Raw genomic sequence first — 27,806 nt, forward strand, 5'->3', positions numbered from 1 at the left:
TGAGACTGCAGCTGCTAGTGTGCTTCCAAACAAAACAATTTCATTATCAGTCATTGGTACACAGGTATTAGAAAAAAAACTCTTACCTTTCAAAGCACCTAGTGGGCAGGCAGTAACCAATGTCGGGCAACAGTCAAAGGTCGTAGGTGATGGGTGGTCTGATGCCGGATATGTGATATCAGCTGCCCCGGTTGGGCGGTTCCAGTTTATGTATATAGTATGTATTTTGGTGCTGCATAGGGGTCCAGGGGGCCCATTGAGGGCCTAAGAAAGCTCCTCCGGGGCCCAAAAGGTCCCGCATGGTAATATGAGAAATTATTCGATGACATTCGAATATTCGAGACAAAATCTGCCCCCCCATTATTCGAGTCGAATCAAATACGAATACGAATACTCGAATCGATTCGATTCGAACTGCTACGGTCTGCCTCTACCCACCTCAACTGCTGGTTCCCCTCTGGGGTACCTTCTATCATTTGCGGAGTACATTGAAGCTGAGATGCTCAGCTATCCTCTGCACTTCAGTTCGCTGACTCACAATGAGTGTGCGCTGTGTAATGTCACTTTGATTCAAAAAGTTGGCCAAAAGCCACAAATTTGCCGAAGCTCTCACGGGGAAAAATACCCATAACTCATAAGCCTCCCATTGGGAATGGGGGATGCTTCGCATCGGGGTGCTCCGCACCAGAGGCTTAGTTAAGTCAGGAAGGAGGCGGGCGCTTTGCTTAGTTAAGTTCGTAGTTCGCGTTAGGTTCAGTTAACATACATATTTACATTCCCCTCTGCTGCCCCCTTCTTTCCTTAGTCATTCGGCAGCCCACCAAACTTCAAACCCACAACAACACAACAGAAGACAGATCCAGAGAGAGAAGAGCGAGCCCCGGCGCGGAAACACGGGGGAAAGACATGCATGTCGCGTTGCGAGCGAAGAAACAGAACGACAAGACGTTTGGAGAAGGCACTGACTATATACAAGATGTGTGTACAAGAAAGCATCTGTGAGATCCAGCAAAAGGCAGAGTCAACAACAACGACCAGCAAGGTGAAAAAAAATGGATTGTGATCGAGAGAGGGGGGGAACGGGGGGTCACTGGAGCGGGGCGTCGAGACTGTCCGCAACGCCGCTGTCTTCATGAGCAGCAGCAGCAGCAGTATCAGAGCGCGTGGGGGTAGTAGCGGCGGGAAAGAAGCCGGGAGGCAAGCTGTCTCTGGGCCCTTTGCTGAAGACCGAACGGGGAGACGCGCGGTCGGGAGAGACCAGGAGGGGGTTATCGAGATTGGCAAGGTTGTCTCGGGGGGGCTGAGCAGGGGGCGGAGGGGGGGCGAAGAAGTCGGTCTTGGCGGCGACGGCGAGCGAGCGGACTCTGAAGCGATGGGAGCGGTCGAGGTCGAGCGAGTACGATTTGGTGGGCGGGGGACGGGCGCGGAGCAGGGATGTTGGGAGGGGCTTTTGGCCGAAGGAGTAAGCCGCGAAGGCTTCGCCGTGGCCTCCCTCCTCCTCCTCCGCTTCCTCCGCCTGGTGCTGGTTCTGTTGATGGTCGGGATGGGGGCGTGGGGAGTGGGGGTCGATACGTTTCGGCGACAGGACGCTGGCAGAGACGGAGGTGGAGGTGGACGAAGAGGACGGGTAGTGGTGGGAGACCGAGCGCGCGCTCTTTAGGTGGCCTAGAAGCCCGCTTTCGCCTGGTCGGATACTGTTGGCTCGGTGGGGTCCGAGGACGGAGTGGGTCTTGGGCATCAGCTCGCGCTGCTCGAAGCTCATCAACTCGGCCAAAAACCCGATATCTAGATTGCGTCCATCTCGTCAGTCCTCTCCTTTTTTTTCCTCCTGTGGGTACAGAAAAACACTCACTCGGACAGATCCCCGCCCGCCGTTCAGACACATGCGCATACGCTTTCTTCAGGCTCCACCGGTAGCGATGGATCAGATATGCGAGGACAATAGTCACCGAGCGCGATTTGCCGGCCTTACAATGCACATAAGTCGGGGCCGAATGCAGGAAGGCGTCGTCTGTTTGCGTGTACGAAAAAAAAATCAGAAACTTCTTTTTATGCGTAATCAAAAGCAAGAAATGTGGACGAAACTGAGGACGCGATTAGCCTGGTCGATGCCCTTTTGGACCCCGGTTTCTTCGACAAAGTCTCGCAGCGGGATCTGGAAGTATTTACGAATGAACGGGTAGCGGGTCCGGATGAGCTCCTCCTCGTCGACGCATTCGAGTGCAGTGTTGAGGATGCGCTGGATGCCGAGCCGGTCGAGCTCTGCGAAGTCGGTCTCCTTGGATGGTTCGGGGCCAAGGTAGAGGAAGGAGGGGATGATCGTTGAGACTTTGAAGTGGATCTCTGGGTTGGTACTCGGCGAGCCAGGCGAGTGGTCGTAAGAAGAGTGGCCGGGTCTGTTTGGTGGTTGTGGCTGATCATGGGTAGGATCATGGTGGTCGTCGGAGAACTTGACGTGCGGTCTGCAAGTAGTCGGTTCGGCGGATGGACTTTCCTCAGGAGGATGGGAGGAGCTGAGCTTGGAGAGGGGCGAGGGGCTGTGATGGGAGGTAGGCGAGCAGGCGATGGAGAGATGGTCGATCTTGAGTTGGCCGAGGGAGTGCTTGGAGCTGAGGGCGAGACTGGCGGTGGAGCGGGGGGCGCTGAGGAGCGATTCGGAGGTGTCAATCCGCCGCAGCTTGGGCGGTTTCGTCCTCGACGGAAGCGGGCCTACGGATGTCGATAGGCCGGGCGAGCAAAGCGGGCCAGGCTGCTGCTGCTGCTGCTGCTGCTGCTGTGGTTGGTGCTGAGTAGGTTCTCCATTGCTCTGGTCAACAGATGGTAGAGATCTCACCGGGGCACTGGGTCGTAAACGCAAGAGTCCCTGTGGCCCAGATGCTGATGTTGATGTTGTCGTTGTAGTTGCAGTTGATGACGATGTATTTAGGATGGTTTGGGAGAGATGGGGGGGATGGGTAGGATTGGTGCTCTCTCCTTGTGATGCTTGCTGAGGTCGCTGGGGTTCGCCAAGGAGCAGAGAGTGTTGGGCGGCCGGGTTGTGGCTGAGGTTTTCGAACTTTTCGTTGAGGAAGTAGAGCCCCGAGGAGCGTTGGTGCTGGGCAAAGAGCTTGGCGAGAAGGTCGAGGAATACGCTTCCGAGTGAGTTTGAGGTCTGCTTGGGTAGTTCGTCCACCAGCTGGTCGTCGATCACACATATGTCGAGCTGGGCGAGTACTGAGGATGACGATGAGGACTGGAGGGTGTTTTCGAGTTTTGAGTAGTAGCGTTTGCCGGCCTCGGTGGTGATGAATGGGTTGAGTTGGAAGTGGTTGGGCACGCCTTTTCGGAATCGTTTGATGAGCAGTGATGGGAAGTTGAGGTTGCTAGATTGCAGACTCACAAGGTCAGAGTTTTTTTTTTTTTTTTGTTCTGTGGGGATTCTGGTTGCTCACATGGATCCCTTGAGCCGTCCGTTGGGTCCGAGGTAGGTGTTGAGGCATCTAAGATCGATGACGAGGAGGGGTGGCTGTGCTTGGTTTGAGATGAGCTGGAGGAGCTGATCGGATGAGATCGGCTGTGGTTTGATGTTGTGGGAGGTGGGGGTGGTTTTGAGCGACTTGCGTCTGTTGATGGACGTCCTCCGGGAAGATGCTACTCGGTGGATGTTCTGTGAGCTGGATCGGCTGAGGGTGCTGTTGGTGTGCTGTGGGGATTGGGGTGGGTCGATGAACTTGACTCCGAGCTGTTCGATCTCGCTGATCTCTGCCTGGGTGAGTGTGTTTCTGAGTCTCTGTTTGCTGAGCCGTCTGTTGGTTGGGGAGTGTGCTGGGGGCGAGGGTAGGCTGTTGGTACTCCAGGTGGGCGTTTCGAGTGCGATGAGATCTGTGATATGAACAGTTAGTCATGATAATAGTCTTCTGGCTGGCTGTGTGTTGCTTACCCTTTGGGCTGATGATCACTGAGCTGGTTCGGTGGCTGCTGAGTGCTGCTGATAGGCGGTGGGTGTTTGTTTGGGTTGGTGAGTTCATGGTCGTTGTGGTTGTGGTTTGGATTTGTGGATGGGGGTGGATGGGGATGGGGGTGGATGGGATGGTGGTTTGTCTCTAAGGAAACTGCTTAATTATGGTAACCGATACACCCCCCCGCAGATTAGGGGGGTTCAAAATTGATCCAGGAAGCTGTCCAGGTCCGAAAATCCAGGAAAAAAATCGAACCTGGAAGCTCTCCTGGGGACCTGGGGGCCTGCTTAGAGAGAGGCTCCAGGAGGGTCGTTCCTGGTCCAGGAATCAGGCCGAAACGACAGGAAACAACTTCATCAAAGACTTTTTCCACACCCCGGCCACCCCCGACCCACAAGTATACCTCCTCAACCGTATACACATGACAGAAAGAACCGGCCATTGGAGCAGCTCACTGCACCCTTGATGGCCGGCACAAGACATTCATTGAGCAGAGTACATACACACTCCACCATGACCAATGGCCGGTCAGTAGGCTGTATATTCTTAATAGCTGGCCTGGTCATCAATAGGAGTACACTCCTCCCTTAACGCCGGGTCCGCACTGGCCATCGATAGCCATTTGCTATAATTCTTGATGACCAGTTTGTTCCGGTCATATACGTACTCCTCAAGATGACCGGAACAAACCGGACATTGAGAGGAGTATGTATGTACCTCTCAAGATGACCGGAACAAACCGGTTATTGAGGAAAATGATTACTTCTCTCGGTGGCCATGACGGGCCGGTCATTGAGGGAGTATGTACTCCTCCCGACGATCGAAACGAACCGTTCATCGAGGGAAGTGATATGAGTAATCACTTCCCTGGATGACCGGCCCGTTCCGGTCATCTAGAAAAGTGCATACTCCTCTCGGCGAGCCTGAATGTAGCCTAAGCAATGTCGAATTAATTTGGTTGCTGCCTAGAAAAAAAGTGACACCAAGGCCCCGATATAATTGGTGAAATAATCACGGGTGAAATAATCCGTGACATTTTGATTATTTCACCTGAAATAAAATGTAATTGAATATATCGCTGGTGTTTGTCAGTACATTGGTATAAACCCAGCCAGCCAACCAACCACCCACCTCTCGATCAACCAAGAAAGCAAATGGACAAACTCACCCTCCACTTGATGACCACCCACCCGGTCATCGTGTATAGCCTATGACCAACACTGCAACTGTTCCGATCCGTGGATCGTATCGGCGATACCATCGATCAGATTTAATTTTGTTCCATAGTTTTGCCAAGGCAGGGTAACGGATAGCCGGGGCGATCCAATCCATGGGATCGGATCTGTAAAACCGATACATACTCAGCTCAGATCATGGATTGTCTCGCAATACCAGTACAATCCGATCCGGGATCGCAGGGCTTTTTTTTTGTGTGTATAATTCTTTACCCCATGGTTTCTTTGTGTATAAGTTTAACTCTTTACTTTGTGTATATTGTATTTATATATTTAACTAGCTTTACTTCGTGTATATTGTAATTATTTATATATTTAACTAGCAGCTATGTGGCCCCTTAGTAAAAGTGGTGTATATTATGGGGCTTGGACTCGGTAGAAGAGACAGACTATTGTATGGGCCGGGATAGATAGAAGATGAAATAGGGAGTAACAAGAAACAAACAGGGGGAGGATAGAGAGAAACTCTAAAATTTACGGCTTCTCCTGATCGGGCACCTTTCTGGTCTTGATCATTTCTGTGTCTTCCATACATGATTCAACTAAAAGTTGAGCTTTGGCGAAATAGCCATTGGGTTTGACTCCCTGCTTGAGCCACTGATGGGAACTAACACATCTCTCAATCGTTTGCGCAGCCAAACCACCTTGGCCTCGTCCACATGTATCTGCGGCGGCAGAGAAAGTCCGTTCAACACTAGCTGATGTTGCAATGCAAGCCAAGTAGTCCCGGGCTAATGTTGATAAGATTGGAAATTCATGTTCATGTTCCTGAATCAATGAACATGTAAATATTTAGTCCAAACGTTCTCGAGTAGCTCTACATAGCATTGGTTTGTTGCTCACCTTCCACCAGTCGAGGCACTGGTTGGCATCAGATGAGTGCAGCTTATATTTACCTCCGAGATAAACGGTCATCTCATCGTCCAATGGGCCATCGTTGGTCTCAGGGAAAAAATCCACATCCGCCACCAGGCGGTGATGCTTGCTGCCTTGCAACTTCTTTGGGATTGGAGCCAAGCATTCAATTGAATATTCCCTTGCAGCTGAATCGACTTCAGATTTCCGAGCTTCATATTTCTCTCGGATCAGTGACTCGGCGTGGTTGTGGTGACTCAGGAACCATGCCTGAAACATGGAGAGCCGATATGCTGGGTTGAGAACTGTTGCAAGAAGGATTACATCGCAGTTGAGGGCCTCGCGGAGATAAGTTTCAGTCTTGGAGGCCATTTTGTTGAACATAGCCTGGAACTCTGGTTTGGGTGCGGACTGCTTCTTCTTCTTGATGTATTGGTATTCGGCAAGCATCAGGCATGCGGACAAGGTATCAGCTTCCATCTTCTTCGTGATGAAATAGAATTCCTAGTTAAAACATGAGGGACCAATCAGTTTAAGTTGTTGTTTTTCAACAAATAAGTGATAAACAAAATGCAAGGTGTTACTTACAGCAAGGATATTGTTCAATTTCTTGGCAATCTCCCAATCGTGTCAGTAGATATCACAGTTGTTGAAAAAGTTCTTTCTATTCCCCCCTTCAATATCTTGTCGATCTCGCTCGTTTTCAATTAGCTTGGTGATTACATTGCGAGCCTGATACGCGCGGTCCCTGCTCTGGAACTTGATGTTCCACTGAATACCATAGCCGGCAATGAGACTGGGCCCCTCGTAATCAAGTTTCTTGGCCCAAGTGTCAAACTCGGATCGTTTGGCTGCTGAAGAAGTAATTCGCTGGATTACAAAGTCAATCTGTGAGAAGGGTCAGTACGATATGCATACACCTGTGTTTGGGGAAATAAACATACCTTTTTTAACGCACTAGATAACCGAAATCCATCCTCATCATCAGATATTGTCTTTGCAGGTTGAGCTACATCCTTGTCGTCTGACTGGGAGTTATTTTCACTGTCAATTTCTTTGGGTTCGCACGGTCCCAAATCCAAGACGACTCCTGAGTCGTCTATAATGTTGGACTCTTCAACAATTGCGTCAAGTCCCGGAACAAATCCAAGTGTGCTGTGTTTCTGTTTGGTCAGCCCAGACGGGCTCAAATCGAGCGCCTTGAGGCCGGCATTCAAGATCAGCGCAATCTTGTGGCAAAAGCAACGGATGTGGTTTGATGAGAGATCGATGTCGGTTCCGGTGTTCTTGAGGATCAGCCTATCAACCTCGGCGGCCATTGTTCCATTGTTGGATCCTGAATCAGCCGTCTGAGCTATGATTTAAAGGTTAAAAAAGGTTAACTAAATGTTTGGATTCTGATAATTGAATGTGAGATTGATCAACTTATCTTTTCGTGAAGGGAAGCCTTTGTTATGATGTAGGCAAATGGAACTGCTAAGAATTTACCCCAATGGGTCCATGCAATATACTTCATACCAAGGTGGGATACACAGTTGACCCAGTCTTTGGATATGTAGCCAGCCGATATACCCATGAAAGCGTGGTGATTCCCCTTTGTGGTCCAGATGTCATGGATTAGGGTTATCTTGGAATCAAGTCCCTGAGATAGACCGCCAAATAATTGATAAGTTGATTCGGGATATCAAAGGATAAGGGGAGAGAACGGATTTTCTTACCTTCAGTTGAGAGAGAACCTTCTCTTGTAGGTTTAGATAAAGTCAATGTGCCTCTGTCGCGGCCCAAGTGCAAGTATAAAGCTGGACCCCACGTCGAACGTAATGAAAAGCAGCCGAGAGGAGAGAATCTTCCAACCGAGTCCATGGCAATGACGAACGGATGAGCCACATGACAAGCATCATGTTGAGGAGCTTGTTGTCGAATTCACCGTGCTTGACAAATTTGGCGACCATTCCGACTTGCTTTGCCTTTTGTTTAGCCTTGATGTCTCTCAACGTGAGAGGGAGCTTAGCCCCCGCCTTGATTGCGTCCAATCGTCCGGGGCAGGGTGCTCGTTTCAGGTTGCCATCTTGGTGCTTGATTAAGTTCCCCCTGGTTTCTTCGGACCGCTTGTATATGTTTGGGCACCAACAACATTGATAGTGTAGAGGCGGCCCGGTAGTCTGTTCAGATATGTAAGATGTTTCAATATCAAACATGTCATTGTCATCATACTATAGCAAACTGAAGGAATGCAACGTACTTCTCCTTTGCCACGTGTGGGTGCTTCATAGTACTCCTCAACATCGTTGAAATCGTCCTGTTTTTTCCCGCGAGTTTTTTTGTTCTTTATCTTCAAGTTTTCCTCATCGGAGGCCTGCGTAAGGTCCATGACAGTTTTGGAGTCTGGGGGAGTGGAGCAAGGCAGCCTTGATCCCTTAGCCAGCCAAGGAAATGAGGCTGTCCCCTGGGCAAGACTGGAGGCAGGTGCATTTACATATTTTTATGCATATTGTGGGTTGGGGCTCCTCTATACCCAGTCAATCCAAGCCCTAACCCGATACACATGAGAGTATCGAAACACACCCTGGTATTTACATGGATCGGATTGGCAGTTCCGATCCACATACACCCCGGCTGGTGTATTGGACCGATTGCACCGATACACCCAACATCAATAATGTGGATTGTGTTGGCCAGTCCAGTCGATACAAATCCAGGTTATCAGCCCGGATTTTGGGCCAATACCAACCAATACCGTTCCACGGATCGGAACAGTTGCAGTGTTGCTATGACCCACTTCACCCACTCAATGACCCAGTCAGTCATCGAGTGGATGTATTGTAGTCCACCCGATGAACAGGACGGTTCGAGGGGACTTATACATATCCACTCAATGGCCCAATTCGTCATTGAGTGGAGTATGTTCCACTCGACGACAGACCGGGTCACTGAGTGGATACCTACTTCACTTGATGACCAACCGGGCCATTGAATGGAGTATTCATCCACTCAATGACCAACCAGGCTATCGAGTGGATAAGTCCATTCGATGACCCGGTTGGTCATCGAGGGTCATCGAGCAAGTGGAGTGTTATATAATCCACTCGATGACCAACCAGGCCATCGAGTGGATATATGAGTCCACTCATTGAGTGGATACATCAAGCTAGTGGAGTGTTGTATGATGTATCCACTCAATGAGGTCGATAATTGAGGTTGGGAGTTGCGAGGGTGGGTCTGATTTCGCTGCCGATATATCGGCATGTAGGAACTGTAATTATAAATTATTTCATGTTTTGAATATGTCAGTTTGCCAAACGCCATCGGCATTTTACCGATATAATCGTGAAATATTTGTGAAATATATCACTGATTATATCGGTGCCAAACGGGGCCCAAGTACATACGACTGAAAGCGGCAAGGAAAAAATATGCTTTTGGATGTACCTATTAAAGCCCTTATGTAATTTGTAAACACCCCATTTAGGGTGTTCAAAATTGATTTTTGAATATCATGTTACATAAAATCATAAGATTTATCAAAGTTTTGAGAGGTGCTTGAGATGAAGAGAACCCTCAACTTTCACCCCATCAAAAGTTTGGACATGTAGATCTTATGATTTTATGCAGAAAGTGGTTTGAAAATCAATTTTGAACACCACAATTGGAGCCGAGAAACCAAGCAGCAATCTTCACCAGCATTTGGCTACAGAAGGTGTACATACCCGCCGGCTGCCTGCTGAGTAAATGAATTCATGAGACAACTGGATTGGGGTATGAATCATAATCAGCTCAGCGGGGAGTGAGTTGCAGGGTGTCTCTGCTCTCTGAGGGATCCTACGCGGCAAGCAAGTGCTTGCTGGAGAAGAAGACCGCCAAAGAAGCCTCCCGAGTCCCCGGCAAGCGGGTAAACTTTCTAACTGCTTGCAAGAAACTTCCTCAAACTCGTAATCATTGTTGGCAAGCCGCAACCAAGTTATATACAAAGGTATGTGCACCCGCTTCCCCAAGATGATTGCTTGACCTTGTCAAGTAGGCTGAGAGAAGCCAAAGGGAATCTAAACTTGCTGGCTGTAAACCTGCTTGCCGAGGTCCTTATCCATCCTCACCAAACGGGCACAAACCTGTTTGCCGAGGTCCTTGACAAGCACCTACATGGTGCTCACCGGCCAGGAGACACCGGGCAAGCCAAAGAAAATTTGTTTCTGGGAAGTCGGCACAAATGTGTACCTGTTTGGTTGGCCAGGCACCCTACTACTACTGTGAAGGCCAATCATAGAAGTATGGGTGGGCAGGTCACTCACCTGGCTAGGGGTGATCCTCTGGAGTCTGCATTCAGAATTACTTAGGTTTTATTCACACCCCCCTCCTCTTGATGACCTGTTTGTTCCGGTCATTGGGAGGAGTACATGCTCCCTTGATGGCTGGAACAAACCGGTCATTGAGAGGAGTAGGTTCCTTTCACTTGCTGGAAAGAACCAATCATCTTGAGGAGTACATACTCCTCAAGATGACCAAAAGGACAGTCCATCCAGGGGAGCTCCCAACGACCAAACAGACCAGCGTACTCCTCCCAATGAAAAAACTGACCAGCTATTGATGGGAGTACGTTGCTCCCGGTGGCTGGTGTGTACTGCTTTGGCTGACCAGCCAGTGCTGGTCAACAGAGGGGAGTGGTGCTTCCAGCGTAGGGTATGTGGTACATACACCCTTTTGAATGCCATGGATTCCTATTATGACTGCAGGGAAACCAAGCCGGATTTTTTTTTGGCAGAACTTCGGGACCCCGGTTGTGGGAGGGGACTTCCTGAAACCCCAGACTGCCAGACCTGATGATCAGGAATGCAAGTATAGGTGGCTTTTGACCAACATGGGGCATTCAAAGTTGAAATCCCAGAACCTCTTTTTTGGCGGGGAATTTTTTTCCTGGAATCTGCACCAGGAAAAATCAGTAGTCACTAGATGACAACTGACATGACACCTGCTCCAGCTGGCTATCCAGCCTCTAGTGCAATTTTCACGAGCTGATCCTCAGCTTTGTCCCAGGCACAGCTGCCTCCAGTCTTGGCACAGGACAAGCCACTGCTCAGCCTTTGCCTGAGCAAGAACGGGCATTGATAAATGCACACCTGTCCTCCGGGGGCACGCCCACGACCACGCCCTTCGAACAGGGCGTGTGGGACCGCGCACCCTTTATCAAGGGCGTGCACGCCCCCACATAGGCGTGCACAAGCGTGCACCGTGCCTGCTCGCCGAGAGCCCCTCGGTGGGCAGGCGCAAGTACATATACCTGCTCGCCGAGAGCCCCTCGGCGGGTATGGTGTATGTATCCCTGCTCGCCGACAAGGATAACTCTCGGCGAGCAGGTATACAAACACCTGCCCGCCGAGCCTGCTCACGGAGAGCCCCTCGGCGGGCAGGTGCATCTATACCTGCTCGCCGAGAGAAATCCTCGGCGAGCAGGCATACAGATCCCACCTCCCCGAGAGCCTCTCGGCGAGCAGGTATACATATACCTGCCCACCAAGCCTGCTCACCAAGAGCCCCTCGGCGGGCAGGTGCATTTATACCTGCTCGCCGAGAGAAATCCTCGGCGAGCAGGCATACATATCCCACCTCGCCAAGAGCCTCTCGGCGAGCAGGTATAGTTGAACCTGCCCGCCGAGGGGCTCTTGGCGAGAAGGTATACTTGAACCTGCCCGCCGAGGGGCTCTTGGCGAGCAGGCTCGGCGGGCAGGTGTTTGTATACCTGCTCGCCGAGAGTTATCCTTCTCGGCGAGCAGGCAAGGCTCTCGGCGAGCGGGGATATGTATGCCTGCTCGCCGAGAGGTGTATGCCTGCTCGCCGAGGATTTCTCTCGGCGAGCAGGTATACATGCACCTGCCCGCCGAGCCTGCTCACCAAGAGCCTCTCCGCGGGCAGGTGCAAGTATACCTGCTCGCCGAGAGGCTCTTGGCGAGGTGGGATATGTATGCCTGCTCGCCGAGGATTTCTCTCGGCGAGCAGGTATAAATGCACCTGCCCGCCGAGGGGCTCTCGGTGAGCAGGCTCGGTGGGCAGGTGTATGTATACCTGCTCGCCGAGAGGCTCTCGGCGAGGTGGGATCTGTATGCCTGCTCGCCGAGGATTTCTCTGCGCGAGCAGGTATACATGCACCTGCCCGCCGAGGGGCTCTCGGTGAGCAGGCTCGGCGGGTAGGTGTTTGTATACCTGCTCGCCGAGAGTTATCCTTCTCGGCGAGCAGGCAAGGCTCTCGGCGAGCAGGTGCATGTACACCTGCTCTCCGAGAGGCTCTCGGCGAGGTGGTATCTGTAACTGCCCGCCGAGGGGCTCTCGGCGAGCAGGTATACTTGCATCTGCCCGCCGAGGAGCTCCCGACGAGCCATGGTGCACGCCCGTGAACGCCCATGTGGGGGCGTGCACGCCCTCGCACGCCCATACAGGGGTGTGCATGCCCTTTCGCCCTTTATCAAGGGTGTGCGGTCCCACACGCCCTTTTCAAAGGGCGTGGGCGAGGGCTTGCCTCCGGGGGACGGGTGTGTGTCTATCAACACCCGTTCTTGCTCAGGCAAAGGCTGAGCAGTGGCTTGTCCTGTGCCAAGACTGAGGGGCAGCTGGGCCTGGGCCAAGGCTGAGCAGCAGCTTTGCCTGGGACAAAGCTGAGGAGCAGCTTGTGAAAATTGCAAGCTAGAGGCTTCAGCTGTGCCAAAATGGGCACTGAGCTGTGTGCCAGCCAGCCCTGAACTAGCAGATGGAGTAGCTTTGGAGCTGAAACCAGAGCTGTGTTATGTCAGTTGTCATCAACTGACTACTTTTTTTTCCTGGTGCTGGGACCTGCGCAAGCTCCTGGAGACCTGGATTTTAATTTTGAACCCCCCTAATTGTACAAGATCCTCCCTCTCAAGACCCTGGCAGTGGCTCTCAAAACTCGCCCAGTGCTCCCACACACTCTCATGTGAGTCAAAAAGCACTTCATGAGTCAACCTGCTGCCGTTCCAGCTGATTGATGGAAGGCGCGTGTAATGGCTCCAAAAAACCAAAAAGCTAGACCACCTGCAATGAGAAAAACAACCCATGAGGCAATGACATCGACCCTGGATCTTGAGCTCATCCAATTGGCCTACACACCGAGACCAATCAGGAAGGGTTCACCACCAAACGTTGGCCATGGCAGAACTTGTTCAAGCGCCCAAATGACTTCGTTCACCGCTTCGGCTTATCATCAAGCTTGACTCCACCAAATCAAATTCCACCGTGCCAGTCTAGATGCAGCCCATAACATCATCGATCAAACTACAAAGAGAAGAAGGAAGTCATGATGATGGCAGGAGTGCAAGTTGGCAAGTCTCGCTGATGTTTTTGTTTTGATTCTTCACCCCCTGTTACAGCATGTCCAAGTAAGGTTGCGACTTTGGCCGCAAAAATCAGAAAGTTTGCATGCGCTCGCAGAAGCCCGTGCGCAGTCCGTGCACGGCTGAACCCCGGGGACCCCCGGGGGGGGGGGGGGGCGCAACAAGGCGTGAGGCGGCGGGCTGGCTGGATTGGATCACCACAGCAATCCAGCAACGGCAGCGATACAATCCCCACAATCCGGACGGTCTCCATCCTCAGCTTGGTACAATCATTGCCCACCCTTTGTACCCATCCTCCAAGTAAGTTCCACCCCCCCCCCCCTCTCTCTCTCTCTCAAATGTGTCAAAGAAAGTCATCTCACACAGCTTCCTTCCCTAGGCCTAATGTATTGCAAATACTTGCCGGCATTCAAATACAGCGTTGTTTGGGCGGCCCGTAATGGACAGTCTTTAGGAAAAATCAAGGAGAAATATGGGACTGCCGTTAGCCCTGACACCCTCCGACGCTGGTGTCTGCTCTGCAAGAAAATCCGATCTGTTGTTGCCAACCCTGATACCTATCAAGTCAGGGGCCGTCCATTGGCTCTAAGCAATGACAAACGGGCATTTTTCTTACATATGTTCACCAAAAAACCCACGGTTTATCTTGCAGAGATACAGGAGGCCTTACTCAAACGTTTCAACACTTGCATCACAATCCAAACCCTATCGAATGAGCTTCATTTACGACTTAACTTAAGCCAAAAAACAATGCGCAAGGTCCATCCAAACCAAGATGCACAACGCCAAGACAAATACATTATTTTGATGGCCAATCACAACCCAGAATGTCTTGTTTTTACTGGTATGTTTGATTCCTTTTTCAATCAAATAGGAATGCCGGTGACTTACTTTGTTCATTCTTCATTTTAACCTAGACAAAAGTGGTGTATCTTTAGATGGGGTTCTCCACACTCAAGGTTGGGCTCCCTTAGGGGAAAGGACACAAAGGGTCCCAGTCGCGCGTGCGACTCACCGATTCAATCTGATTCCAGCTGTGGCTCTCAGCGGGCTTGTCGCGGTTACGATCCAGTCGGAAACTGTCAAACAAGTCAACTTTGAACACTACTTGGAACATGTTTTGGTAAGCATCCTCTTTTGAATATTCCTTCCACTATGTTGCAATCCTGATCCCGCAATTGTTTCTTCAGCTTCCAAATATGAATCCCTTCCCAGGACCCCAAAGTGTGCTTGTGATGGATAATGCGCGAATTCATCACAATGGCAAAATCAAGTGGCTTGTCGAGGATCATGGATGTCACCTTGTTTATCTCCCCCCATACTCCCCCAATATTAACCCCATAGAAAAAGGATTCAGTGTCCTGAAGGCTTCTTTGCGCAAATACGCCGAATTGGACGGAGGACCAAGCAATGGTGAAGAAATTGAGGCCTTTGCCAGGTTGACCCTAACCCCTAAGCTCATGCGAGGCCTATTCCAAGGCTGTGGATACACTGACTAACTCCCTCCTTGTGACGAGCTCCCTCCTTACGCTAGCTGCCCTTGTTATCTCTCTAGCTGCCCTTTTTATCATCACCCCCCAACTAGCTCTCTATGTTCTCATTTCTTCATGTTCTTATCTAGAGATGGCAAACAGGTACCTGTCTGGTTTCAATGAAACCGCTTCTTGAGTGCTTGTGATCAAATAAATTCAATATGCAAAACTTCCATGAGATGAAGAACTACTTGAACTTGAGTAGGACACTCAGCTAACTGCATGGTAAGGCACACATACAAGTGCAGATGGCAAATAGCTCACAGGTACCTGCCAGGAGGTACCTGTGGGCTATTTGCCATCTGGCCTTGTATGTCTGCCTTACCATGCAGTTAGCTGAGTGTCCTACTCAAGTTCAAGTAGTTCTTCATCACATGGAATTGTTACATATTGAATTTATTTGATCACAAGCACTCAAGAAGCGGTTTCATTGAAATCAGACAGGTACCTGTTTGCCATCTCTATTCTTATCGGTTCTCATTGCAAGCAAATAATACATATGTATGACTGCCAAGACAAGTCCGAGAAGAAGAGAATCTTTAGTGAGGAAAAAGAAGAGAGAGCAAGAAGGGCCCCAAGGAAAAAATAAGGAAAATAAGAGAGTACCAAGGAGGGCCAATTCAATCTGTGAAATGAAAGACACTCACTCAATCTCTGTGGTCTCTCCCATTCAATTTATTCCTCCAATCTTTGTGGTCTCTCACTCATTCTGGCAGTCTCTCACTCATTCTGGCAGTCTCTCACTCATTCTGGAGGTCTCTCACTCATTCTGGCGATCTCTCACTTGTTCTTGTATGTATTTCTCAAGTGATACATTGCGCGTTTGGATACATAACAAAGGAATAAGAAAAAATAAGAGAAAGAGGTTGCAGAAATAAGAGAAAGAGGTTGCAGGGGACGATTGCAGAGAGATCAGGTCGGACAATTGCAGAAAGATCAGGTTGGACGATTGCAGAAAGATCAGGTCGCAGAATCAGAGGTTGCAGAAAGAGGTCAGAGCTCGCAGAGGAACGATCAAAGAGGAATAAGATAGGTTGGGGGACAATCGCAAAGGAAGAGGTTGCATCAGGTCGCAGAATCAGAGGTCAAGCTCAAGTAATGCCCGTAGGAATTTGCCGATTTGATGAGCGCACGGGCAGGGGCATCTGGAAATCCACTGTTGGTGAGTTCTTTGACTTCGTAGCATTTAAACATTGACCAGTGGGTAATTCCAAGCTTGTTGAGTGTAGAGCGAGTAAAAGGAATAGTGCGGACAGGGGGAATCGAACCCGCATCTCCCCGATGCATGCTGGGTTGCTCTACCGTTGAGCTATATCCACAGGTGTGAGGTGTACCAACATATACTACCTCTACACACCCCCTGTACACCTACACCGGTGACAGAGCCCACTAATCCTCCCAGAGGCTCATCCCAGGTACGCAGCTGCCTATAGCGCTGGGCTCATAACCTGTAGAGCGAGTAAAAGGAATAGTGCGGACAGGGGGAATCGAACCCGCATCTCCCCGATGCATGCTGGGTTGCTCTACCGTTGAGCTATATCCACAGGTGTGAGGTGTACCAACATATACTACCTCTACATTGAGGCCTTCTTCCACTTGGTTGATCTGCACATGAGCATAGCGGAAGAAGTTGTTGAGTGTGCTAGTGTCCGCCAAGGGTGTACTAGGAGCCAAGGTGGGGAGCGCTTGTGGTGGTGGTTCAGGAGTTCTTTCCGCGGGTACGTTGAGACGGTTTGATTGGTTTGGGTGCTGCAGCATGTTCATCATGCTTGCGCACATGCTCACCATGGCCGCTTGCATGGACACAGCCCATGCCAGAGCGGTATCCAAAGCCGGGGCAGGGGCGGTGACCAAAGGTCCAGAAGAGGTAGCAGGGGCTGCGGATGGGTCTTCAGACTCCTCATCGTGGTCATGCTTGTGCTTGAATTTGAATTTGAAGGCTGGGGACTTTGGCGGGATCTCAAGGGTAACTTCTTCTGGGTTTGATCTCTGTGCACAACATTTCATCCTTGTTGGAAAATAATCAGGGCTGAGAGAGAATGAGAAAACATACAATTAAATTAGCCCATTTGTTTTCTTGGGCCATGGTCAGCTTAAAATACTGTTTTGGGTTATTGGGGTTGACACTAATGTTTGCCTTGGGACTCCCGGATAGACCCTTTGCAGGTTTGTGGATCATGTGCAATTGGGTGATCAAGTCGCTGAGTGAGGCCAAAGCTTGAACCCCTTTTGATGGCTCCTCAGTCGGGGCAATGGGAACAGGCGCTCCGCCTGTGTGAGCTCTTGTGAGCTGTCTTAATGCAGACTCAGCCTAAATGTAGCGGAGAATCTGTTAGTTTCCAATCATTGGATTTGAATAACCAAGGGAAGACTCACCTGTGCTGCCACCTTGGGATATTTCTGGAATAGTCGGCAGATGATCTGTTTTGATTCCAAAGTCCCCTTGGCAACCTCAAGGAATTGCGTGAAGATTTCCGCAGAATTGAGTCGAGTTTTGTGGCTGGCTGCAAATATGTCACCAGATGGAATCACTATGTTCCAGTAGAGGCTCCCAGATTCTTCCTGTTCTTCCGCAAACACTCCAAGGCCAATGCTGACGAGAGTCTTGATGCGGTCGATGACTGTAACTTTAAAGAGTTCCATGTCAGGCTTGTTTGTCTTCTAATCAATGATGATCCTGTTGCAGTCAGATGGACCCGGTTGGTTGGGATAGGAGGGGGGTTTGGGGTGGCTTGAGATTGCTTGCGGGCACTGCCGCTGTTGGCCGGTTGATTGGGAACTGGAACAAAAAACACATATTCTATGTGGATTGGGACCTCAAGGCGGCCAAAGGTTGATGCAGCACTTCGGAGACACTGGAGGGAGGTGGGTGAGCTTGGCTGGATGCTGGAGTCAGGAGTGAGGGGTCCATTTGCTGGCTTCTGATGAATGCGTCTCGGCAAAGATTGCATTCTCCAACAAGGTGAGAAGTCAAGGTTCAAGACATCAAGGCCTCAAGCTCTCAAACTTCAAGGCTTTCTCAGTTTCAATGGCACGGCGTGGCGCGCATCCTCAAGGCGTTTCAGGTTTTCTTTTCCCTTCTTTTCTCTTGTTTCTGTGTTGATGGTTTTGTTCTCCTGTCAATTTTCTTTTCATCATGATTTGTTATTTTCTCTTTCACTTTGCGTGCGTTTGTTAGGTTTTGGATGAGGAGGTTGGTTTTGTTTTGTTTTGTTTTGTCCTGTTTTTGTTTCTTGTCTTGTTTGTTGTAGCGCGCGCGTGCGCGCTAGGTTGTGATGAGATGTCTGCTAGATGTCACCAACTCCAAGGTTTGAGTTCAGTTCAAACTCAGGCTTTGGAGCGGCATGGAAAAACTCTGAACCATAAAAAAAAATTCAGCCTTTCATCAAAATTCAAAGTTATTTGTCTTGGCGTCATTCTGCCCGTACTTCTCAGGATCCCACGTCTTTAAAAGTTCATTTTCCCCCCAACGTTGATCTCTCCGGCCTTCTGGTTTTGATCACACCCTGGCTCCCTTCTCAAACAAAAATTGCCAACGTGCAATTCCAGCTGTCAGAAAATCATCCCCCCCAATGCTACACAAATTCTCCGCGCTCTTTTTTGGCCAATCACCCTGGAGGGCCTTCACAACTAATCTCACATTTCCCATTTCCCCTCCACCAACTGCCTACCGCCTGGCACGGTAGGAGTTCCTCATTTGGTCCCCCGAGCCGGGATCAAACCAGCGACCTCAAGATTTACAGTCTTGCTGATTTGGATGGTTTCGAGACGCTTGGCGGTCTTTGTTTTCATTTAAAGTTTTTTTTTCTTTTCTTTTAGGGTTCAGCGGCGAGGGCAAAGGGACTAGAAGTAAGTCCCTCCAATTGTGCACCTCCTGGGTTACTCTCTACACTCGTCAAAGCATTCCGCAGCCACGCTGGTGAGCCCTCAAAAGGTTTTTGTTGTTATTTCTCAGGACGACAGGCGACTTCTTGGAAATGGCTGACCCAGTGGCAGGCACATCTGATGGGCGGATGGTCAAGATTAAGCCGCAGGACAAGTCCTTAGGCTTCGATGGTACCAACGTGGAGCAGTTCTTGGCCGACTATCAACTGGCAGCTAGGCTCAACAGAGCGTCTGAGTTTGATATGGCACAGCAAGTGCGCTTTTTTCTTTGCACGGCTGAAGTCAAGGATGTTGTCAAGACTCTGGATGGATTTGACCCCCCGAGTTGGACCTCTCTCAAGGCCGCTATGCTTTCGCACTGGGGCAAGATAGATACGGCCCGCTTTACGACGCGGGACTTGGAATATCTAGTTTAAGGATGGAAGGATAAAGGTGGCATCAGATCAGTTGTTGACTTTCAAGATTTTTGCAAGTAGTGGCAGCCTATTCAGTCATACCTGCTGCGTAAGGCCCACATTGACTCTGTCGAGGAAATCAAGCGTTTGTATTATCAGTCCTTTTTGCTAGGCCTTCAGGAGCGGATCCGGGAGCATTTAATCAGAGACAAAACCATGATTACCACTCAAGATAACTGATTTAAGTTGCCAACGTTTGAGGTCCTGAAGAAGGCTGTTGAGAAAGTGATGAAGAATCAGACAGAACTTACATTCAAAGGATCTTGTGTCAAGGTTCCGGTTCCGTCCGGCCAATTTAAGCAAGCGAATGACGTGATGCAGAAGATGGAGGCCAATCGTCGTCCCCCCTTCCAGAAATCAAAACCCTGTTTGACATTCTCTTTGCAGTCTCAAGTGGCAGAAAGATAAGCTCCATGGAAACCATTGATCATATATTGTCACGTAAACCAGGCTAATCTTGAACTAGGTGGCTACATGATTGACATACTTCAACCGTTTTACAATATAGCCCTCCAAGTATCAACTTGGGGTGATGCTCAAATGAAAATCTGCCAGGTTGTTGTCTTTGTCAACCCTTGAGACATTCTTGATGCCCAAAAGGGCTTCAAACTGTTATACTTATTTAAATGTTCAAAATTGAGAGCACAAGCACAACAAAATTCATAATTAATACTATAATGAATATGCAATAATTACAGACCACTATCCAATATAATAATATAAACATGACATAATAATATAAACATGAAATAACTAAAAAACAGAAAAAACTGATTGTGCAAGATGACAAAAGCCAATGGGGCTAGCTTTGCTTAAACAAAGTACAGCACTTCACCCTTGGTTTTACATAAATGTGTTGCATCTAACATTGTGTTCATCTGCAGTACCACCCAACTATTTTTTATAGAACCACCAAAACTACAAGAAAAAGTGATGCAACTGCTATCAGTTGATATCCAAGATTCTCCAGGATAATGACCATTCAAAATCCATCAAACTACAAAACAATGTTTCTTTGCACAGGGACTGTGAATTGATGCTTTGTTGAAGTAACTTATGACAAATTTTCAGCTAATGCCTGTCAGTTTGTGCATGTCAACTCATGGCAGTTGCCCAAATTCTCCTTGTAGTGCAATGACCTTGGTTTAGTTTCAGGGATAAATGAAACCAGTTGGTTGTTCACAGGATAAACATAACACTATTTATGATCACATAGAAACTTCAGATAAAGGCTCATTGGTAATGCAAGGGCACTCTTAGAAGAGATTTGAGAGTCCAAGAAAGAGGCGTATTGAGGCTCAATCCTGATCAGAAAATCAGATCACCTTGAATACTCACAACAGCAGCAAAAAGTGACAAGTTTTCTAGTTTTGATGTGTTGCCCAGTTTCCTGTTTTCTCCTGATAAATCTTACAACCCAATCATTTTCCTAACCGGAAAATATTTGCACATGAAGCAAACATGTGCGCATATTTTATATTTCACCATTATTTAATTTTTGTGGCTGAGGGTCTCCGGGTCATTCTTCCCGTTACAATTCCAACTCTCAGGAGAGGAATCTGAGTCCCAGGAAGTGGAAAGCTCAGGGCAAGGTGCGTGACGCACCAATTACAACTACAGAACTCAAGAGGAATATGATGTGGAATTTGTAGAGTGAGTGACAAATAGTAGACTAAAAATATTATTATTTTCTACTCCTGACTCAAACCTCGATGTATCCAAGAAAATAGTTGATGCCTGTTTCCCTTCACCATACAAAAGTAAAAACTGAAAAGAAAAACCAGCGTCGTTGGCGCGCCACCTGAGTCGAAAACTTCCGAGATCCGGAATGCAACCATGGTGTTTGAAAATAAGCTTTGATGCGTGGGTTAATGAGCCTGTTTGCTTCCAAATTTCTCAGATTGGAAGCTTCGCGACATGGCGACAAGCATGAATTGTATTCTTCTCCTTCTGGGCTTCGGCGAGGTCTATTCCATGGGTTCAACAAATGTGGTTAGTCCAGCGAGTTACTTGTTTAGATCTTGAAAAATCATGACAAAATTTGACGTACCTGGATTTCTAAAATCACAAACAGGAAGGTTCGAAATGCATTCGGCTGACAAGTCTTTTGGAAAAGAGCTTTTGTTACAAGAAAACATGTCAGTTGATAGCAATGAACTAAAAAAAGCAGGAGAGTTGTGGGTGGTTACCTAGATTTGTAGGGATCAAAGTTTGACGCGCCATGGTTCAATTGACAGAAGTAGGATTGCTCAGTGAGGTATTGGACAGTGATTGCGTATTTCTTGGAAATCAGGTCGGCATTCCACCACGTGTTACCGACTTTCTTTTTACCGGAGTGGATAATGTTGAACATCCTACAAAATCAAGCAAATGGGTCCGTCACGTGAGACTTGCATACTATCTCCAATAGAAATACAAATCCCACTGACGTTCCATTGGGAGAGCAGTAAGACAAGTGGTTGTGTGTTTTCCAGGCTCCGCCTGGACCCTTTCCAGTACATTTACCCTTCGAAAAAAATCAAAGTTAAAATGATGGCCCGGACAATAAGGAAGGATATTAGGATCCAATGACAGCGTGTTTGAGGATGCTTACACTTTCGATCGTCACGAATGCTCCCTGTTGGTTTTAAGTTTGGTTAAATGATGGTTGATTGCGGTCACTGACGCCGGGAAGAAAATGAACTTACTTGGCTTCTAAGGATATCCGTCATGATACGGACCGTGGTAGTGTTTTTGAGGCTCCCGACTAACTCTGCCTCATTGAAGCTGGGGCGCTCGCGAAAGAAGGTACCATTCTTCAACACTGTAGAAATACCCTGGGGTGAACTGACACCTGAAGAAACAATACTCCTGGTAGAGTTTGCGATACCTGTCTGGACGTGCTTTTGCCATTCGGAAAGATAAAAGGCGTAGACTGAAAACTTTGTTTTTCGAGAATAGAAGAAATCAGTTTTGGGATGGGATTCGATTCACCAGAAATGATTGATTTACTTTATCAAATGCATTAGGTCCGCGACGTTTTATTGCTTCTTGAATTGAGATGATACCAGCGCCACCGAATATAGCTGCCGTGGCACCCAAGGCCAACACCCCAATAATACTATCTGCTATGACAATGGGAAGTCCGACGAACAGGGCGATCCCGCCAATTACACCGGAAGTGATTGCGGCAGCCAAGTTGAAACTCGAGAATAAATCCCATATCCCACCGTGGTGGCTAGGTGGGTAGCTGTTATTGAACATTACATCAGCGAGTGTTTGATAGAATTTTTCTATTGTGAACACCGCAATGGCGCATTGACGAGTGCCTAGACACTTACAAGTCGACCACAAGTGAGCTAGAAATAGCTGTGAATTTTGAAAGGAATTTTGTTCAATGGTCCAGATCTTGATCAGAGGGAGATTTGACCTGTCGGTCTAGCGCCTCGAAAACAGGCATTGGCTTACATGTGACCATTTGAACTGCAGTACCCACGGCTTCATAGAATTTGTTCTGATAGTTGTTCCATTCTTGGGCTGCAACTAGGATTTCCCATCCAGGTGCTTGGACTGGGCTGCACAGCTATCCACAGTCTCGACATCAGTTTAGAGAGCGAGAAGATGTGCAAAGTACAAACATCACTATTTACCTGGCCAGCTTGACACTTTTCTCCTACACCACAGATGAAGTTAGGAGCTCCAACCGAAGCTGCGTAGTGCTGTTTGGAATGGACATGCAAAATTGGTGTGGGTTGATGCAAGAATATTGCAAGGGTTCAGAGTGGAAGCTTACCTCGAGGCTCAGAGAGGCACCGTTGGGTAAATTGGCTAGATAGTTGTCTATCCCCAGTTGGATCCATGTACTGTTGTTAAGCGGGGGCTGAATGCAGGCGGAGTTGCTGGGGGGAGTAACGGTGGCCTGAGGCTGGACCGTGGTTGGTACCGAGGCGCTTGTGGCAGACGATGGAAACAGGTTGCGCCGGGTCAGAGTAGACCAATGATTGTTAGATTCATCATGAAGCGGATTGCCGGCGGTAGTGACTTGAGTGAGAAAAGCAGAAGAGGCAAGTAGCAGCCATATCTCGGGGGAATATGTGGTTTGTACTAATGAGCGTCGGACCATGTCTTCTCGTGTGGAATTTGAAAACTGGGTATAAAAATAATTATCGCCCTCGGCAAGAGGTTGTGGCAGAGAGTGTATTATCTGATCTTGTCAGCCTGGCGCTGGGTGTTGCCGCTGTGAAGTGCAAAAGGAGTGGATTTGTAAAACGGAGTAAGGGGACTTGGGGGGCAATGGCCCAGCCCAAGCTAACTTTAAGGGCATGCTGCCTCAGCCGACATGGAAGCTTGACACCGATGGTGAATCTGGTTTGGATCCAGAGAAACAGGTAACAGAAGCTGTAAAGGTCTTCTGTGTCTCGGGTCCACAAGGGTTGCAGCCCACGGTGGAATTCATCAGGTGATTACAGCTGGTATAACATGGAAGATGAACTCGAGCGTTAAACACGGGTGAGCTCCTACCTGCTCCTACATTTTATGGCGATACTTCCCCTTACTTCTCACAACTTTTTTTCCCCGCGATGACACGGTCTCAGTGCCTTTCAATTTAGAGAATTTCAACGTGTATGTACCTATACCGCACCTGGCACCACCCGGCGAGTACCAGCGGTATTACTTGAGGCGGGTACCGCGGGTACCGCTGGGGGTTACCGGGCTACACACACTCGCCGAGGCGTGCATGTCGATGCACGCCTTCCGGCCATCAAGACTGCACAGTCTCGATGGCCGGAACATCGAGACCATCGAGATTGTACAGTCTTGATGGCCAAGACGAAACCTTCCCGGCAATCTCGATGGCCGGTCTTGGGTGTCAACATAGCCGCGGAGCAATCGTCTAGGCCATTAAGAGCAGTGTTGATGGCCGAGATGGTTGCTCCGCTGCACGGTCTCGATGGCTGGGAAGAAACCATCTCGGCAATCCTTCCCGGCGATCAAGACTGCACGGTCTCCACGGCCGGGAAGAAATCCCCTCGGCCATCGAGGGCGGTCTTCGTAGCCGAGAGGGCCTATGTAGTAGCGGCCGCACTCGGTACCGCCGCACGTGTGCACGGCGGGTGCGGCCAGTACCTGCCAAGCAGTGCCGCGTACTCCCCAGCGGGGACCGGTTGACATTCTCTACTTTCAATCACTTGAAAAGATCAACAATGAAGCATTTATTAACCAACTTGCCAGCTGTCTATCTCTACATTTTACCCAACGGGATAGCAGGTTAGGAAGATACCAACAACACCTGAAAGCCTGAAGCAAAGATGACAGGTCAGCTCCGCTTAAAGGTCAGTCTTCTGTTTATCTGTATACCAGTCGAAGGGGGTATATCACAACGTTATGAAACCTGCTCTGAATATTCATGGCACATTCTGGCATTAAAAATGTGTAGGGCAATGGCTAAAACCCCGTGACTCTGGAGTCTGGAGTCTGATGCAACAGACAGTTTTCCTTAACACTGCAGCTTGTTTTAACTGATCTTCCCGGGAGTACTTTGAGCTGGAACCTTTTGGTTGACCCGCTAACCCTTGCTAGATGTAGACTGGGTGGCCTAATTAATAATGCTCTAAAAAAATTGACATGAAAAGCTACCGCCAAGACCCAGGGCCCGCGCATTGCCCCCAAGACAACACTGGGTGACTTGACGCTTGGGGTTTCTCGATTGAGCTCTTTCTTTGCCAGTCAGCTTCAAGAAAGCCAAGCACAGCTGGAACTCTCCGATTTGCCCTTCCTCTTGATGAATAGCTTAAAATCTTCTCATCTGTTACTCTGTGTCACACACTGTGAAACTCCATAAAATATTATGTGTCCTGTGGGAGTTGAACCCATGTCTCCTATATCCATGTCAAGTGTACTAACCACTGTCACTACGGGCAAATAGGTGTTGTTGCGGCCCACAGCATCACCTGACATTGCATTTGGGGTTGCGGCCGCAGTGACTGCGCCTCCTTGCACAGTCACGCGGGCTTGCAGCGACAGGGTGACGCTGCATCCCGCAGCAACAGCTACATGCCTGTAGTGTGTACTAAGAGCATCCACCACCGTCTCTGTAAACCCGCTCGGTAAGGCATATTTACCAAGTATGTAAGCCATTTTCCACCCCCGTGCCCTCTTTAGGGCTCGTTAGCTAAATAGTCGCTTGGTAAATCTTTAGGGCTCGCTAGATTTACCCATTGCTACAGAGCCTCTGTAAGGGAAATTTTAACGAGTCTACCGACTGCCCCCCGCACCCCCATGGGCCATATGTCTTTTTCATATGTGCCCCATACATTCAAGTACATACATCCCTCCAGCACCAATCTCATCATCACCCCAGCTACACCTCCTTGAGGTTGTTCCCCATTCGATGACTCGTGAAGACCGGTCCTCGATAGAAAGTTCATTGAATCAAAAGACCGCTCTATCAATGGCCGGTCTTTTGACCGGTTGGTCATCAATTGAACGGTCATAGAATTGGACGTAGAATCAAATGACCGCTCTATCAATGACCGGTTGGTCATTGATGGAATTATCACATCAAAAGACCAGTTGATCATGGATAGAACGGTCACATTGAAAGACCGGACGGTCATCAATAGAACGGTCATAGAATCAAACGACCACTCTATCAATTACCAGTCTTTTGACCGGTTGGTCATTGATAGAACAATCGTAGGATCAAAAGACCGCCCTATTGATGACCGGCCTTTTGACGGGTCGGTCATCCATAGAACAGTCACATCAAAAGACCCATTGATCATTGATGGAACGGTCATAGAATCAAAAGACCACCTATCGATGACCGGTCTTCCAATGACCGTTCTATTGATGGTCTGTGTTTTGATGATGAGTCTTTCATGAAAGACCTGTGCATTGGTCTTTTGATGACCAGTACTCGATGACCCGGAATATGTATGAGATATGTGTGTTGTACATACATTCATGAAGTAGAGTGCTGTGTTTTATGTTTACTACAGAGCGGCCCCGATGGACACGAGGGTGGTGATGGTGTCTTTATCTAAACGTGCGCTGCCTACCGAGCCAATACCTAGCGACGAGGGAGGCTTTTTTCTTTAGCTAAGCAACCGAGCCTCGCGGGACTTGCTGGCTACCTAAAGATTTACCAGGACCCTGGCAACCCCCCATAAATGGGTGGCATGTAAAATCCCTAATTTTTCCAAAATTCATACATTTTCATAGCCCATTCATACACGTTTCATGTGTACCCTCAGAGGATTTCAAAAAATTTCATACATATATCATGCCTACCATTTTTTTTCCGCGGGAGGGGGTGCAAGCCTGTTTTTTTGAAGCTATCCATTTTTTTTAGCTTCAAGGGCGCCAGTGCACATGAAAAAACATGAAAATAAGAAAGACAATGTCTTGAATTACTGGACTAATCTAACTTTCCTTGGGGGAGCGAACCGACCTCCAAAGGAGGGACTTACACGCTATGTGGACCCCGCGGCCTGAGAGAATTATGACTTTTGGTGGGGACTTTTTTAGAATCACTCTCCCTCATGAGCCTCTGCACCATTTTTGAAATTGTTTACATTTCTGGGATGGCCCAAGCTGTCCCAATCTTTCTACTATTTTTTCCCATCCTCAACACCTCTTGTTGAGCTGTAATCAGAGCTGTAACATCATGGATTCCAGATTCTGTACAGTGCAACATGTGTGATACGGGATATAGCCAACTAGATGAAGTTGCAAAAAAAGACATTTGAATGTCATTACATATCCCTAAAAATAGGACAATAGGTGGAACAATTCTCCTTGATGTTCTGCATGTTTTGTTCCCCTACAACTCAATCGCACAACACAGGATTGAAAAAGGCCAAGTTCATGATTCTCTCAGGCCGCAGGGTCCACTTAGTGTATAAGTCCCTCCTTCCGAGGGTCCCTGCGGGACGGCGCCCCCCCTCCACAAAGAGAGGGACTTAGTTAAGTTAGTGGACTAATGTTGAATGAATACAATCAAGCTTTATTTTTTTTCTTTGCAAGAGCTTTCATATGTAAGAACTCTTTTTCCCAGTGTTCCAAGAATGAATGTTGAGACATGGCAAGATAAAAAAATTCATCAACCGTGAATGAGTGACACCAGCAGGTATGATAAAGCTAAGAGTAGCAGAACCACAACCTGACACACACAACCTTGCTTCCTAAATCATTTTGTCCACTTAATCGACCACGTCTACCAGAATGATCTCATCCACTCTGATGCAAGTACAACTGCGTCCAGAGGTGTCTTGTCAGCCTGATGCACACATGTAGTAGATTTTACTGAAATTTGGAAGAGAATTTCAAAGAAATGATGAACAACTTCTGGTTCCGGGGAACTCCCGCAAGTTGACTGGTGTGATTCCTGAAGCGACCTGGGCATCCGCTGTCTTCATGACCGTGTCTTCGGCCATCTTGACTTTTGAAACGACCTGAATCGCAACAAAAAGGTGCCAGAGATGGGGAAGGTGGAGAGGGAGAAGCTGGCGGACACAGCTGAGGAGCAGGAGCGGGTACGTGAATTTTACAAAACTTATTTCACAAGGCATAATCCTTGTGAAAGGGATGC

General features: G+C 48.7%; 3 protein-coding genes across 3 annotated transcripts; all 3 read right to left on the minus strand.

Moving 5' to 3' along the window:
• Positions 1-1,087: 1,087 nt before the first annotated feature.
• PtA15_15A335 (uncharacterized protein) lies at positions 1,088-6,194 on the minus strand (the record flags this gene model as incomplete). The annotated part of the gene is made up of 6 exons (XM_053163531.1): positions 1,088-1,785; positions 1,853-2,011; positions 2,086-3,362; positions 3,432-3,861; positions 3,920-3,967; positions 6,143-6,194. The coding sequence occupies 6 exons, from the start codon at positions 6,192-6,194 to the stop codon at positions 1,088-1,090; spliced, it is 2,664 nt and encodes an 887-aa protein (XP_053027497.1).
• Positions 6,195-15,959: 9,765 nt separating this feature from the next.
• Positions 15,960-16,682, minus strand: PtA15_15A336 (uncharacterized protein; the record flags this gene model as incomplete). The annotated part of the gene is made up of 2 exons (XM_053163532.1): positions 15,960-16,039; positions 16,481-16,682. The coding sequence occupies 2 exons, from the start codon at positions 16,680-16,682 to the stop codon at positions 15,960-15,962; spliced, it is 282 nt and encodes a 93-aa protein (XP_053027498.1).
• Positions 16,683-21,130: 4,448 nt separating this feature from the next.
• On the minus strand, positions 21,131-23,336 carry PtA15_15A337 (uncharacterized protein; the record flags this gene model as incomplete). The annotated part of the gene is made up of 11 exons (XM_053163533.1): positions 21,131-21,201; positions 21,285-21,352; positions 21,424-21,588; positions 21,664-21,740; positions 21,828-21,851; positions 21,922-22,155; positions 22,226-22,463; positions 22,555-22,582; positions 22,682-22,796; positions 22,864-22,932; positions 23,007-23,336. The coding sequence occupies 11 exons, from the start codon at positions 23,334-23,336 to the stop codon at positions 21,131-21,133; spliced, it is 1,419 nt and encodes a 472-aa protein (XP_053027499.1).
• Positions 23,337-27,806: the final 4,470 nt, after the last annotated feature.

Source organism: Puccinia triticina, chromosome 15A, assembly GCF_026914185.1.
Source record: "Puccinia triticina chromosome 15A, complete sequence".
Taxonomy (NCBI): Eukaryota; Fungi; Basidiomycota; class Pucciniomycetes; order Pucciniales; family Pucciniaceae; genus Puccinia; species Puccinia triticina.